This window comes from Aythya marila (genome assembly GCF_965140915.1).
Source record: "Aythya marila genome assembly, chromosome: 5".
Lineage (NCBI taxonomy): Eukaryota > Metazoa > Chordata > Aves > Anseriformes > Anatidae > Aythya > Aythya marila.
Window position 1 is genome coordinate 46,656,683 of NC_139046.1, and position 15,624 is coordinate 46,672,306.

Here is a 15,624-nt window from a genome sequence, read left to right on the forward strand (position 1 = left end):
TACCTGATTCCACCCCTGGAATACGGGATGTGTTAAACATCCGCTCCCACTGAGCTGAGCAGAGCGGAACAGTTGATCCCATCAGAAGAATCTGCACCACAAATACACATTAAATTGTAATTTGTATACAGTTAGAATATTAACAAGGAAAGAAAAACAGTCTGGTTAAAAAACAGGCTGTAGAACAATGGGATTTATAATGCATCTGTTTTTTTGTGGTCCTCATCTTGACTTCAACTACATGCGGAAAGTTTCATTGACATTCCAGTAGCTGCATTTCCACATCCCCCCTCACCTTACCAAAGCTCTCCCTTCAGGAGGCATAACTAAAACTAGTTAGCATCAGAAATCCAAGGATCTCTCTATGGTCAGTCTGGATGCAAAAGATACACATGCAGCAAGCATTACCTCTTCACTTCTTTTTTTGTTCCTAAACAGCCAGAAGGAGGTTTAAAAAGTTCCAATTTCTCAGACATGCAGTTGCATACAACTAATTACACCCCTGCCATGATCTTCAACAGAACTCCTTAATTGCTTTAACAATATTTGTTCACTACAACACACAGTCACAGAGCGGGATAGAAATTCAGAATGGGATTCATCTTGCCTATCTCTGCTGCCTACAATTCAGCACAACTCTCCATAGGATTTTCATGTCATCTACCCTTAGGCTACCACTGGCCCACTCTTAACCTCAGGGTCTACTCCTTGCCTCAGGCAGCGAGTGCAGAGTCAGAATGGTATGAGGTACATATCTAGTGGAAATCAAGTGTTTCTACACTTCTGTTCAAAGACTTTTTTTTTTTTTTTTTTTTTTAGTTTCTCTAGCATCATTGTTGCATCAGGTTAAGAAACGAATAAATTCAGCTATACACTGCAGATTTTTATCTCCCGTCTTGATAAATTAAGTAAATACATTCATCATATTTGGTGGACCTACTAAGCTAGATAATTATGAGCATAAATCCAAAAGAACAACATGAAAATATAGCAAGCATTATGGCATTCAGTGTAGCATACAACTTTCATATGCTACTCCACTTAAAATCCATCCTTAAAGCCAGTATTAGCAAGAAATATGGAAATGTTTTCCTATGAGATTTTCAGACTTCAGTGGCTTGGAAGTACCATTACGTGCTTGGTACATACCAATAATTTGTGAGGTGGTACGATTAACACACACAAGTGGAAGATCCTATTTTCTTTTGGGCAAATAGGTACGTCAGTTTCAAATACTGAAGTCAGTTAGCATGACTGAAGTCTGTGTTTCTGATAGCTGGTACTTTCTGCCTACATGCAATTCAGGTGACAACCAAAATGTTTTAAGATCACAGATCTAGCTGCACCTTACTTATTGTTCTGGCATAAGATATTCCTCTCCTTTCCTGCTCCAGAAAAACAGATCAACTTCTTACTGGCTGTGCTGGAAGAGATCAAAAGCCATTTAAACTTATATACATACTGGCTTGATTTCTTGTCTGTCCAGTTTTTTCCGGTAGAGCAAGATGGCATGGATAACATTACCAGCTCTAGCTGCCTGTAGGGTTGTGGGTGTTAAATAAAGGAAGTCCTGTAGAACAAATAAGAATTTTAAGTTAATTATCACCATACTACATTGGGAAAAAAAAAAAACTCAGTACTTCTCATTCATTTTTTTCTTACAGTTTATTCTGGTCAGTAAAGAAGAGGCTTTAAAATATAATGAAGTATGCTAGTGCAGTGACTTGACGACTTCGAATTTAAAATTTCTTCAGTAGTCAAAGTCTCCTTAAACAGCATCAGTCTGAAAACCTACATGACAGCTATTAGTCATTCCAAATACTATTACTAAAAAGTTAAATTCAAGACTACAGTATTTCCTAATTTTGTTTTTAACATAAGGGTCTTTTGCAAATGTCTGTACAGAAAGTAAACTTGTAAATAAGAACATACAGCTGTGTTACTAATGAAAGTTTTACATTGAGATTTTAAAGATTGCTTGTGGCAATAAGTACAGAACTGGATAACAACTCATTACTGCATGAGTCTGCTTAAATGACAGATGTGCTAAGTTTATTATGAAAATAGCACTGTACTTAAGATATTAGTTTCAGGTTATACTCAAGAAAGAAAATCACCACATACTGGAGTTCCAAAACAGAAAAAATGAAAAAAATCACTGGCAGAAATTTTACAGTGGTTCTATGGCAGACAAGATGTTCACAGCATTTACCTACCATTGCAAAATAGTTACTATTAACCATAATTGGTCCACGTCCTCTAAGATAGATATATTCTTCCCACCAATCACTAACCTGCAGCATGAAGAACAAGAAAATGAGTAAGACCTCATCACTTCCATAGTTTGTGTTTATGTTAATGACTCGACAACACTCCACACAGAAGCAGCATGAAAACTGTTAGCTTGCCCTTTCACTTAGGAAACACGCAAACAGACCAAAATCCTCCACTAAATTCTGTTAATATTTAGGGGAAAACAACAACAAAGGTTGAAAAAAATAAATTCAGCTCTAGCTCTCTGATCATAAGCTTCTGAAGGCATCATCTTCATATAATGTTTAAAATGCATCAGATCTCCTGAATGTGAAGTATGCCAGGGTAACTATAGATCATCTTAGTTTACCTCAGGCTAACTTGTACAGATAAATTTTAGATAATACCTCAGGAAGGAATTATACTACACAGTTCTCACTACAGTATTGGAGTCTGCATTTTCTTTTTGATAAAAAACTACGCATTTGTTATGATTCTTTACTTCACTTTCATATGCTTTACCTGCTCTATATAAAAAAATTGTCCTAAATCCCTCTTCTACCTGGTCAGCCACACCCAGTGTTGAATTATAAATCCTAACAAGGTAACGAACAGCTTAAAAGCAATCATTACAGCTAAATTACCAGCTCCAGAAGAATAAACATAGAAATGAAGATCCACTCTTTCAAGTTCCATTTGCGACACTGTTTACTAAATCCCAGATCAAATCATTTCTGTGCAAATCAAGTGGTCTCCGCTTTACACAAATATTAGTCAATTTCAGTTGCTTTCTGCAACATTCATTCCTTTTTAAATGTTAAGCCAAAAATGCAACAAAGAACAAATAAAATAAGGTCAGTTGAATAGTTAAGTCTCCTGTTTATCTACTTACATAGTTTGTGGCCCACCAGGATTTTAGCTTCAAATACCACTGAAGCCTTGGTCCCAAATTAAATGCGAAGTCTTTGGCAAGACCTTCCATTCTTTTGAACTCTTCATCATTCATAAGTGGCCGGACTGATTCCAGATACTAGAACACAGGAAAAGAATCAGCATCAGTGTAGTCACCGACATGTAGCTTCTTATCATTTCTACACAAAATATTTGAACAGTAGACAGAGTATTCAGACTGAATACATAAGGTTTCAAATGTTATGTTGTTACAGTTAAGACTATACTCTATTCTAAATATTTGCCTGTGAAGTACAAAAATTAGATCTTTTCTACATATTTGTCAGCAAATTGCAAGTGAAAAAGGTCACTTTTCTAACATACATTCTCCCCTCAAGAGCAGAACATATCTTAAAGTACTTATTGTATTGAAGAACTCAGTATATAAGCGTTAACTTGTTTCTTTTTTCCTTTTTCAAAATAAGTTGGAAACTTTTGGAATTGTTTTTCTTCCTTAGAAATTAAATGATTCTGCTTCTTTAGCATGATGCAGAGAATTTTTTTTTTTGTCTCAAAAACAAGAAAATCAAATCTTCAGCTTCTATGACATACTGCCCTACTTTGCTGCAAGACTTTTGTTTCATAAAACACTTTTCTGTATGCGTTAGGGAATGCAACAAAACCAAGATGTATCAGAAGCCCTGGAAGTCACATTTCATTGGACAGCGTTATGTAAGTTGGTATCATATTGTTCAACATGAAGCAAGCCAGCTTCAAACTGTCGTTGGTTTTAGTGATTTGTCATAGGCCTTGTTTTAATTTCTATGGAGACATTTTAATCCATTAGACAACATTAATACTACCATGCAATGATTTTAAAAGACATGGGAAAACAAAACAAAACCAAACAGTCAAACAAAATCACAATGGTATCTAAATACTGATTAAACCTTACTAAGGAAAGTGAATTAAGTTCAACATACCCTATTGACTGTGTCTTTGACAGCTGGAACTGGCAGCCGTGGTAAAGATGTCTGGAAACTGTACAACATGGGCTTACGTCCCGAGAAGAGCTTTACAAGTGACTGAAGAAAAAACAAAACCAAAATACACACCCCAAATTATTAGATTCCACAAAGGAAAGTGACAAGAGTAATAAGGAATAACATAGCTCTGAGTTCCTTTCATCAGTAAGCGATACATTTAGCAAACTACCACCTTTATCATTGTTTCACAAAGTTAAAAAGGCACTGACAGAAACTAACTTCCTAAAGGTTAAAACATTGTGTCAGTTGCAGAAATTGTGTCATGGAGTCTTCCTGTCTTCCCACACAATCTTTTAGTTGTTAAGCAATACTGTTGTTCTTGTGTGGCACGCTTTGATCTCAAAGAAAAACAGAGATGGTTACTTAGTGCTTTGTTTCTTCATACATTTCCTCTGCGAAGGCTAAAGAAGCAAGTCTACCTGTTGATATTTCACTTTTATAATAGGCAGTAAAAAGAAACACCCTACATTGTACTTTAAAACAGGATTCATTATCAAGCCTCTCATTCAGCTAAGGATCTTAGATAACTACAGGCATCATTAAAAACAATAATAATGGTTTGGAATCATGATTTGATATTTTCCACAGTTAGAGCTCAGTATCAGTATTATAGATTTACAGGGAGTTTCTTTAAGCATGAGACTGTCCCAGGTAATCTACTGCACAATTTGAACACATCAAGTTGTGTGAGCATGCCGGTTGTTATACTCAGTCCTTCTGTTATCAAAAAAAAAAAAAAAAAAACCACAACCAAAACAGCCAAAAGCCAACAGTTACCATTTCAGCTTCAGATTTCAGAGCAGTCCCTACTTTTCCATGAGACTGAAGACAGAAGCAGCATTTCTATCTGTGGCTGCCTCTGAGCTGTGACATGCACTAGGCTGAAAGTCTAGACCATGCAGCTTCTAGATTATACACAGAAAGATATTGGAACCATCACCCCATTTCAGCATGAAAGTAAAAACAAGCATTAAACCACTGATCCAGTGGAACCTTTATTGTGAAATCCAATCTGGGCCCAACAGACTACACAGCACATTGCACACAGTTCACTAAATGGTCTAATAGTCTGAAGACAGATGAAAACTGAGGATTTCCTTTCACTGTTTAATTGCAAGAACTTGCCCTCTCTACCCAAATTACAAACAACTGACAAGGCTACTTATTAAAATATTCACTCCTCTCAATTTCCTTGGTCAGCACAGCTACAGGAGGTTGTTTCAGGCAGCACAGACATTAAGAGTTTGTGTTAGCAACAAAGACCTCCCTGCAACAAACAGATCTGTTAGATGTGCCACAGTGATCAGCCCAATGAAATCTGAATGTGCTTCATGATGAGACAAATTTAAAGCTGAATGAGAAAAACACTCAGCGTTTCACAGGAAAATCTACTTTCCTTGCATGAAAACAATTTTATTCCAGAACTCAGGCAAGGCTGACACTTTCTTCAGACAGAAAAAAAGTACCTGCTCAACTGACAGACAGAAAACATTTCACAGTATTTCTCTTAAACTCAATGAGAATTTAACAGTTTGAGACCATTAAATTGAACTGACAGACACACATCCATAATTACTTCTCCACTTTCATATCCAGACACAGCAAATGATCTCATTCTTGCACATGTTGCATCTGTTCCAAGAATGTTTGTCTTTTGTTATTTTTAAACTGCAACTAATACTTGGAATTTCCCCTCATGCTGATCAGAAAATTTGACTTATTTAGAGGCTGGAATTTTCATCCAGCCTGCAAATCAATTTATACAGTGACTGAATCACAGCTCAAGTTTTCTATCTGCATGACTATTTGAACAGAGAACAATATACCCATGCTAATATTTTCATGCTGTTAATGAGCATGAAAAGCAGATGAAAAAAAAATCAAAAACCCCAAACATACACATAGAAACCTCTCCTGGATGATAAAAATCTAGAAAGCTAAGGTACTTGGTACTTTCATTAGGGAAACCAGTCTTCTCTTTTGTTGGAACTAGCTGAAGAAAAGGTAAGGAATTAAAATAAAGATTCATATTAAGGAGAGATGGGACACTGTTGGGCATATATTTATATAGAGACTTGTTTCTAAAGCATATGTAACGCACAAGAAAATAGAAAAAAATATATGCAACCTATAATATAGGGAAGTATACAAATATAATACACAACAGGGCATGGTAAGTAGCATTACAGTTCACACTATTGAAGGCTGGCGTTATAAGCTAAGATTAAGAGCTTTAACACATCTATTTGGTAAGACATGCTGAAAACCCTGACAGCGGGAGCTTCAAGCAACTGACAGAAAGCCTTACCATTCAGAGCCTGTACTGTACAAATTCAAGTCATGAGGCTCTTGACAGTGCTTCCAGGAGAAACTAGTGATTAGAAATTTAATATTCATCTGTTACAAATGAAATTTTATTTTAATCTATATTCTGGATGTTGTTGATTACCTTCCATAATAAATCATTACATATTGTTAAACATAACCGTTAATTTTTGAGGCTAGAGACACTTATTTTATCTTAGTAGAGCACTTTAATTATTTCTACATTAATATTGGAAAGAGAGTTAAAATGACCAAGTCTGAGTAACAAAAGTTGCTTCATTTTTGGAGCACCTATATGTATATTCCCTCACTTGACACTCATCACTGCCTTTCAGGGAGATGACAGCCTCTTAGATCTTTTTCCAAAGCACCTCAATTATCGAGAGGAGCCAAATCACTCAAATCTTGTGTAAACTGTGTGACAAGCTACCTACCTCATGTTTTTGCTCCAACTCTTTTTGGAGTCATACCACTAAAATTGATTGAAGGGACATTTAATGTTATTTTCTTCAAACGTGGGATTAAGTTTGGAATGGATGACTAGAAACACCAACATTCACCTTCAACAAAGTATTAGGGTAGCACTTTGTGGGGAAAACAAGATTTTTTGGTGCCACGTGCCAAGAGAAGTAGGTATTTGAGTCACAGAATCCCAAGACATTGGCAAATTTAGAAGTTATTTTTAAAGTGTTTACTCTTCCTTCTACAAGGCCATACTGAACAGTTTAATTATAGCATCAAAAAGATGATAGTAATTAGAAATATTTAACAGCCTCCCATCTTAGGATACAGAAATGCAAGTGAGAATGAAAAAAACCTACAAAGTTATACTTTTTAGGGCCTTGAAAACAAATCAGATGCACACTAAGATAAAACAGAAAGACAATATATCCTTACCATCCAAAGCTTGGTGCCTGCAGAAAGTTTGCCGTGTTCAGCAAACATCCAACCATGGTAGGAAAGCAGCATTTTGAGAGAGTACCGCATTGTGACAATAAGGGCAACCCAAAGCCCTGTGCCAAAAAGTATTCCACTGACGATGTTCTGTGTTTGATTTGACATATAGCCACTATTTTAAGAAAAAAAGGCAATATCTGTCAGTTAACAGCAGTTTAAGTTTTAGAGAGAACTTAATATTGCAAACCTAAGTCCCGTGGTACTACAGGCAGACATTACAGAAGCCTGTTTGCCCCTTTTCATTAAGCTCCTTTACAAACATCCTCTCATACAAGAAGAACAAAGGCAACAGAAGTTACCAACCGTGCTTCCCAAACACTCATAAAACAATGCAGTAATACTGGTACAACAACCTACATGTTTCATACCCTTTTGCTTTAAGATTTATGCTTACTCTATCACAAACATACTGTTCAAAAACTTACACAGTTATATATAAATACTCTTAATCTAAATCCTGTCAAACTGATTTGGTTTAGAGAACAGTAAGTTTTCAGGCTACTTACGTTGTATCAAGGGTTCGGTTGATTTTAGCTATTATTCCTAAAGAAGGATCAATTTTGGCATACATTGTTGACATCACACCCACAACTACAATAAGCCAGCTAGATGGGCTAGCAGGGTAAACACCAGTGATAATTCCATTCTGGAAAGAAAAGCCTTCACATAATTTTTTCATACCAAAGTGGTTGACTTCATATTACCATGGAAAGAAACAAAAATCAACACATTTAAGTCATTTAGTTTTAAACAAGAAGTTAAGATTATCCAGCATTTTCTTACACGTGCTTAACTCATGAGTAAGGAATGGATTTTAGTGAAGTTTAACTGCTACTGAATATTGTCACAACAATACCAATAATTAAAGGAACTTCAAAAGTTTCTTTGCAGATGATACGGACAGTGCTTCAAGTCTTACTAAAAATACTGAAGTCAGCAAACTTCCTTGGAGCAAATGGCACTTCAATAATTCTCACTTAGCTCTGGATCAGGCCTCTCTAAATGAATAAATGGCAGAAAATATTCTACTAAACAATACACTGAAAACTGGAAAATTTCTGTCATGGAAGCAGTCCTCAAAGCTTTAAGAAATCTTTATTAAGACTACTTTAAAATATATAAATTTGAGTGTTAAGAAGATGCTGAAATTAACCGGTAGTTTACCTAGCTTTTTACTAATAAGATAGATACATTTAGGATCCCATGAACAAATAAATTCATAGAAATCTGTATCAAATATCAGTTTCATTTATATCCATAATACAGATCAGAAACATTATTACATAGTATAACTCTTTCAAAAATTACCTGAAGATCTGCCTTGAATATACCCCACATTTTCTGTAATTTGAAAAATTTAATTTTGGTAAAGATGTAAATCAAGAGTACAGTTGTTTGTGTGTTGTTTTTTTTTTTTTTTTTTTTTTTTTTTAAGCGACATGACTTTTAAAGTCACAATTATATTTTTGACCTGTGCTAAAAGATTACATAATTACATCATCTCTTATGAAGATAAGTAAACTAAAACTACTATTAATTTCTACACCTGCTTTGTCTTGCTTTCCACAGAACAGATCAAAAAGATGTATCCTTGCAGTCTTGACACTGTCATTTTAGCACAGCATCAGCCAGTGCTACCTTCCTTACTATCTCTTGTTAACTAAAATCCATACAAGTCATTCACAATAAGGAACTTTATTTGCCACAGAGGCATAAAAATTAAGTTGTGCTTAAACAAAACTTCGATAAATCTATGAAACACTGAATAACCTTCACATTTAGTAGGCTTGACTAATTTTAAGTACCTTGAATCTGATGAACTTTTTCTTCCATGAATGGACACCAGACAGATAAATTTGTTTGAGTGCCTCATGGCTCATCCGCAGGTCGATCCCATCTGGAGTTACTGTAAATTGAAATGCTACCGCTTGATGGGCTTCCGCCATTTTTGAAGAGTTCTGTGAAAAAAAAAAAAAAAAAAAAAGATTAAAAAAATTAGACTTTGTTCGAAGGTACTGGGAACTAGCCCATTTCTGTCAAGAAGTCTTCTCCACAGTCATTTTGGAAAACATTTCAAAGTATGACAAATTTACACATAGAACTTCCCTCTTCTTCACAGGCTATGCTTGCACTTCAGTCTGAGCCTCCGGTATGTTAATTAAGGTACTACTTCTAACCACAGCTGCTGAAAATGGAGACAAAACACTCATATATAATTTCAGCGTTTTGGCAGGCCTTCAGTAAGCTGAATATCGTGCGTACACATAATATATAAATCCCCAGCACAGAGCAGGAAGTTAAAGATATAATATTCAGAAGAAGTGTATTGCAGGTAAGTAGCACCTCATTCTGCTATGATAAAGGGATTTTTTTTCTTCCATAATTTTAGAAACAAAAGGTATTTAAAGTCTTCAACTCAGCTAGCAAAACAAAGCAGCTTTGGGCCATGCCTTCTTCTGAAATAGTCTCCTTCCCTTACTTTTAAGCTGAGAGGTCAAAACAATACGACAGCACAGCCCCAGTTCTCACCAGCAAATAAATGCAAAAATTAAAGCCAAGCAGGGAAAAAAAACACAACTATCAGAAAAGTAACCTTCATATAAACAAATCTGAAATTAAGTAAAGAGGAAATTTAATTGAACTAATTATGCCAACATAACAAATCAACAATAACACAAGTACAGTAGAAAGACCATCATAACGGGCAGGCATACCAGGCTAAAATAAAATCCACCAGCAGTTAGAATAGAAACCCAACTGAGATCCAGTTCACATACATGTCTTAACTCTCCCTGAGGATACTGTCAATTTGAATTGAACTTTTAAGTTGTTCTTTATCAACTTATCTTCATAGCTTCTTTCTTTCCATAACCAGCATTTCCACACAGATACCCTGGAAGTTACCCCTACTCATCATCACAGTAATGTTGTTTGAGCACCTACAATCATAGATGGTCTACAAAACACAGATTTTTCTAGGCAGGCTCTATGAATAGCATTGAAGTTGTTTAGTCCATATATTCCTGAGGAGACCACTGTGATAACAAAGTCTGTTGTACACATGCATTTATTAGCTTACCAGAAATTCTGTGCATAAACTTAAAACCATCATCCCCTTAGAAGTACAGCAAAGAGGTAAAGGAATCCGTATTCCCATTTGTAGGTCAGGATTCAAGGGCAGGTTTTAACTTCACATTTTACTGGTACAAAATACAATGTAATCAACACTAAGCGCTCTAAAGTAGCACTGGCATTTGTCTTTAAACAGAAAAGTACAACTGCTTCATACCTTTTGAATCCTAAATGCTTAAATTTACATTTCTTCCACAAATCTGAAGCTTAAACTGCTTAGCAAAACTTAAGTTCTGCTTGACCTTCATCCCTTGTAAAACAGTAAGTCAGAGCTAACCAGTGCAGTTTAGCTGGGCAATTCAAAAGCAGTCTATTATGCTATAATGCTCCTCCTCTTTGCTGGAAATATCCTATAATGTGAAAACCATCTGGAGGACAGAAGGTGTAAAAAGGTCTGTGTATGGTAAGGATTATAAGGGAATGCTACATTAATAACAGGCCTAGGAAATAAATATAGGAAGAGAAGGAGCACTAGGCAGAAGAACAAGATAAGTGCTGTTGCCCAATATCTAGTAAGGCAGTTGACCAACAAGTAGTGACTGCAATATATGTAAAGTACCTGTCCCTCAGCCAGCCTCTAATGATCCGCCTCTGCAATACAACTGCTCCTACAGCAGCTGATGGTAATTCAGAGATCTCCCAAATCCGTCAGTCACTGCTCAAGTGTTAGAGGCTCAAAATCCTGGTGAATCAGACTTTTGGCTTCCAGAAGAGTAGCTAAAGCTCACAATGCCGTACAGATAGAATGCAGTTGGATCTACGCTTGTACAGCATTTCATTAAGACAATGAAGAAACAAAATCAGCTTTTAACATGAGTCTCAGGACCTTTAAGTCCTGCATGCTGTAGCAACAACTGCAATCTGTAGCACTTCATGACTCAGTCACTAACAACCGTTCATTTGCAGGGGCCGTGCTGTTGGCAAGCATCAGGAAGTCAGTCAGCTGGGTATTCATTCATGTAAACTGTGCATCAGCTCTACATTGAGGCCAAAATTGTGTGAGTGATGAAATAGGCAATAGTAATACATGGCACACCCTGGACACAACAGGGCTCAAAAAAGGAGAGAGCAATCAAAGAATTCATCGTAAGTTTAGTGCTATTATTAAGACCAGGGTTAAAAACAAACAAACAAAAAAAAAACAAACAAAAAAACAAAGAGACACACACACACACCATATCCCTATGTGGAGAATCAGGCCCACAGACTCATTTCGAAAGAGCCACCTGGCTCTCCAGATCACACATAGAATAAGACACTGGCATCCCAGAACATAAAAGTAACAGATGAACTAGTTTCTGTTACCCTTCAAGTCCCCTATGGCTTCTCAGCCTGGAAATCCTCCTCCTGGTTTGCGAAGAGAAAGGATTTCAGTAAACCCTCCCTCTGAAGTGCATGTGTTTCTATTGTCCAATGTAGAAAAAGTTATAAATAGCATTCATCAGAAACCGTCAACCTGATATATTAACAACACTAAATTTAGCATGATCATTAAATATGCTTCAATAGGGAAAATATTCCTTATTACCAAATGAAGCACAAGTGAAAACTAATCCTGAATCAATTAAACAAGCCCTGAAAACAAAGACAGGTTTGGTTATAGGACTGTATTACTTGACCCTGAAAGATATAAAACCAAACGGCTTGTTTCTTTTCATATCCTTTTCCTTTACCGAAGGAAAATAAGTCTTTAAGACTAGTTTGTTTGTTCTGAGTTATGATGGCGAAGTACCAAAGAGACTTCCTGGAGTGCCTTTCTTTGAACACTTCTTTTAGCTCTTAAAGGCCAATTCAATCATAAGCTGCTGTACACTTCCCCTCCTTTGCATTCCTCTGCCATCACGTGCTTGCTCACAAAGTAGGTGAAAGAGCACAGGCTGCAGGAGCATGCGCGAGATTTTAGACTTCACTTACCACTGTTGGTAAGGCAGAGCCCACATCAATCAGCTTGCTAAGACTGAAACAATAACTTCTTTTAACTTAAGGCGTTTTGGTCAGCAAAATATTTCTGTACAGCATATGTTAATTAGCCCTATTCCCAGCAGCGAGCCATAACGAAGAGCTTACGGCCTTAGCAGCTTGGCCAAGTCTTAAAGGAAAAAAAGAGAAAGATGAACACAATTTCTACAAGTAAACTTAAACAGTTATTTTCATACTTTTGAGCGTTCTTTTATAGAATTAACATATCTGACAGACACGTTTGCCCCCTAACTTGGTTCAATTTTATTTTATTGAAGGAGAAAGCTGTTCTCTGCTCTCTTCTGGTTTTAGTTCAATTTGAACGTGCTGTAACAGCTGCAAATGCTTCTCCTCCTCCCTTCTCATACTGCATCTTGAGCCAATCAAAACTTACCACATTATTTTTCCATTGTTATAAACAAAATACTGCTAGGTTGGAAGTCAGATTTTTGGTCAAGAAAACACAAAACATGCCGTGAGGCTCAAGCCCTGATAGATCTAATGGTCTGAAAATGGTAAAATGTAAAATCTATGTTGGTTTGTCTACTACACATAAAACCTCCTCATTGTGCTGTTTCTGCAATTTCAGGACATTGTCACGACAAAGACCAAGGTTTAACTTTTTAGATTCTCATGCCCACAGTCCTAGTGATTTCAGGGTGAAAGCCCCAGACAGCCAGCTTTATATTAGGGCCTACATGTTCCTATTTCCAAGGAGATGTTGGTCTCAGCTCTGGGAAATCTGAAGCTAAAAAACATCCCATGTCCAGGAAACATTTAGTCAGACATGCAAGAAGACACTTCTGGTTGGTAACCTCTCTGAGAGATACAATACAGAACACAATGTCTAAAAAGACAGTGAAAGAATTTTCATGTGTATCTTAAAAAGCACCAGGCCATCATACAAAAGAGTTAAACGTATTAGTGTGCATTGAGCGAAATAAGTTATTAATTCCTGAATCAGATACTTTTGGAAATGCTATTGAGTATAAGCCTTAATATGTTTCTGCAGATTTCATAGGCTTTATATGGATAAAACGAGAGTGTTTAAAAAAAGCTAAGGAAAGCCAGCACCTCCTCATCACAAAAAGCAACTCCTCTCCATATCCATATTGCCTCTAATCTCAGAGCTCATCCTAGCCCCCTGCTCAACTCATACATTTTCTCTAATTCCTACTCCTCTTGCAATAGGGAAAATCCAGCCATCTCTCCTTGGATATAGTCCAGTCACCAGGAAGAGACGTTACTTAAATGCAGTTTTCACATCCACAGATCCTTCTCCTGCAAAGGAAGGAAATTAACAAGTGCAGAGTAAAAACAGAGAAATCTTATTCATACAGCCCTGAACAGCTAAAATCTGGGTGAAAGAATTCTGTGACTCCCACTTTAAGCAATATTAATTTAGTCTGAAGCTCCCTTCATACTATTTTGACATCTACTTGTATATTAGCTTTTATATATGGTGCATATATCTGTCAAGAATCAAACTCAGTTCATCCAGCAAATCTCTTCAATGATTCTACTTTGGCAGTCAATGGTTGACTCTTTTCTTGAAGAACAGTGACTGCTGGGAATGCCATCACATACCACCCTGCGCGAGGTTTAATACTACCACAGTTCTCAGACAGACATCTCTGACACCCAAACCGTTGTTCGTTGGTGGTGGGCAGACTTGCAGCATCACATAGCCCTGTGCTAAGAGTTAAAGTATGCTACTGGATTCAGCAGAACCTGGAAACCTTTATAACCTCACACAGACACACACATCTCTAAGGAAGAAAAATAATTTGAACTTCCTTCAGGAGATGAGCTTGCCACAGCTTTTAGAAGAAATTGTCATCCAAAAAAAAATAATAAATAAATCCCATTTGCATCTTCATTGGTTAACTTTATTTTGGTGGTTTAGAATAGATCACTGAATGCCAAGTCTAAGGACAGACTTAATGAATCAGAGCCCTGGGTTAAAACACTAAAACACTTGCACTGTGTTCGTTTCAAAAGACAAAGTATTTTGTCTCTCCCAGTTAAGCTCTAATATATAAATATGCATTTTCGACTTCCTTGGAAAGTCAAAACTATGAGTGCGTTTTGTTTATATAAACCAAAAATTGCTCATAATTGCTCGTGACCGAAACTGATCACTTCATACCAGATACTAAAAGTAAGATAATCATGAGCACTGAGGTGCCTAATTCTCTTCCTGGAATATTCCTTATTTCTCTTCAGATTTCTGCCATTGATGTTCCTCTGTCAGTTACACTTACATTAGGCAGCAGGATTTCTTCTTACACAAACAGAAAGACATTTTTTGCAAGACTTTAAGTATAGCTGGGCAACAGTCATCAAGGATGTCTTTGCCTATTTGAATTCTGCAGAAGTTCTCAGGTCTTATCAAACTGGCACCCTCTCAGATGTTTAGCAGAAAAAGTAGTATCTTTCCAACTTTTTAAATAAGCTTGAAATAAAAAAAAAAAAAAAAAAAAAAAGGAACCACCATTCAGCAGATGGACATACAGGTGGGAGTGGCTGACAGACCGGGGGTTGTATTGCCACTCAGATGGGCTGAAGAAATGGGCAGGTTAAAACCTCTTTAAGGTCAACAAAGAGAAGTGCAAAGTCCTGCATCACAACCCGGTGCATTACCACACGCTGGAGACCCGCTGGAAATCAACCCTGCGAGTTGCACAAGGAGCCAGCAAGGGGCCCCTTGCAGCAGAGGAGGTTCACAGAGCCCTGGGACACATCAGGAAGAGCCTTGCCAACAGGTCAAGGGAGGTAATCCTGCCCTCAGGGCCGCTGAGGCCTCATCTGGAATTCTGTTTTAGGCTCCCCAGTACCAGAGATGAAGCTACTGGAGAGGGTAGTAATTAAGTGAAGAGCGATTAAGATGACTTGAAACACCTCTCCTGTGAAGGCAGGCTGAAAGAGCTACGGCTGTTCAGCCTGGAGAAGAGGCTTGCTCAGGAGGGATCTTATCAAAGGGTATAAATATCGGAAAGGTAGGGTGCAAAGAGGACAGAGCAGGGCCCTTTTCAGCGGTGCCCCGTACCAGAACAAGAGG

At 37.1% G+C, this 15,624-nt stretch overlaps 1 protein-coding gene across 5 annotated transcripts in view; it reads right to left on the bottom strand.

Moving 5' to 3' along the window:
* The window catches only part of CPT1A (carnitine palmitoyltransferase 1A), a 39,028-nt gene that overhangs the window by 17,088 nt on the left and 6,316 nt on the right, over nucleotides 1–15,624 (bottom strand). For 4 of the 5 annotated variants that reach the window (XM_082762105.1, XM_082762107.1, XM_082762106.1 and 1 more), the window contains exons 3-10: nucleotides 9,278–9,430; nucleotides 7,979–8,118; nucleotides 7,413–7,584; nucleotides 4,128–4,229; nucleotides 3,146–3,283; nucleotides 2,217–2,294; nucleotides 1,463–1,570; nucleotides 4–91 (exon numbers count right to left, since the gene is read on the bottom strand). In XM_082762105.1, coding sequence (XP_082618231.1) covers nucleotides 4–91; nucleotides 1,463–1,570; nucleotides 2,217–2,294; nucleotides 3,146–3,283; nucleotides 4,128–4,229; nucleotides 7,413–7,584; nucleotides 7,979–8,118; nucleotides 9,278–9,418 — 967 coding nt within the window. In that variant the 5' untranslated portion in view covers nucleotides 9,419–9,430. Of the gene's footprint in view, nucleotides 1–3; nucleotides 92–1,462; nucleotides 1,571–2,216; nucleotides 2,295–3,145; nucleotides 3,284–4,127; nucleotides 4,230–7,412; nucleotides 7,585–7,978; nucleotides 8,166–9,277; nucleotides 9,431–15,624 lie in introns of those variants that run through there. The other variant, XM_082762109.1, reaches the window with a different exon arrangement.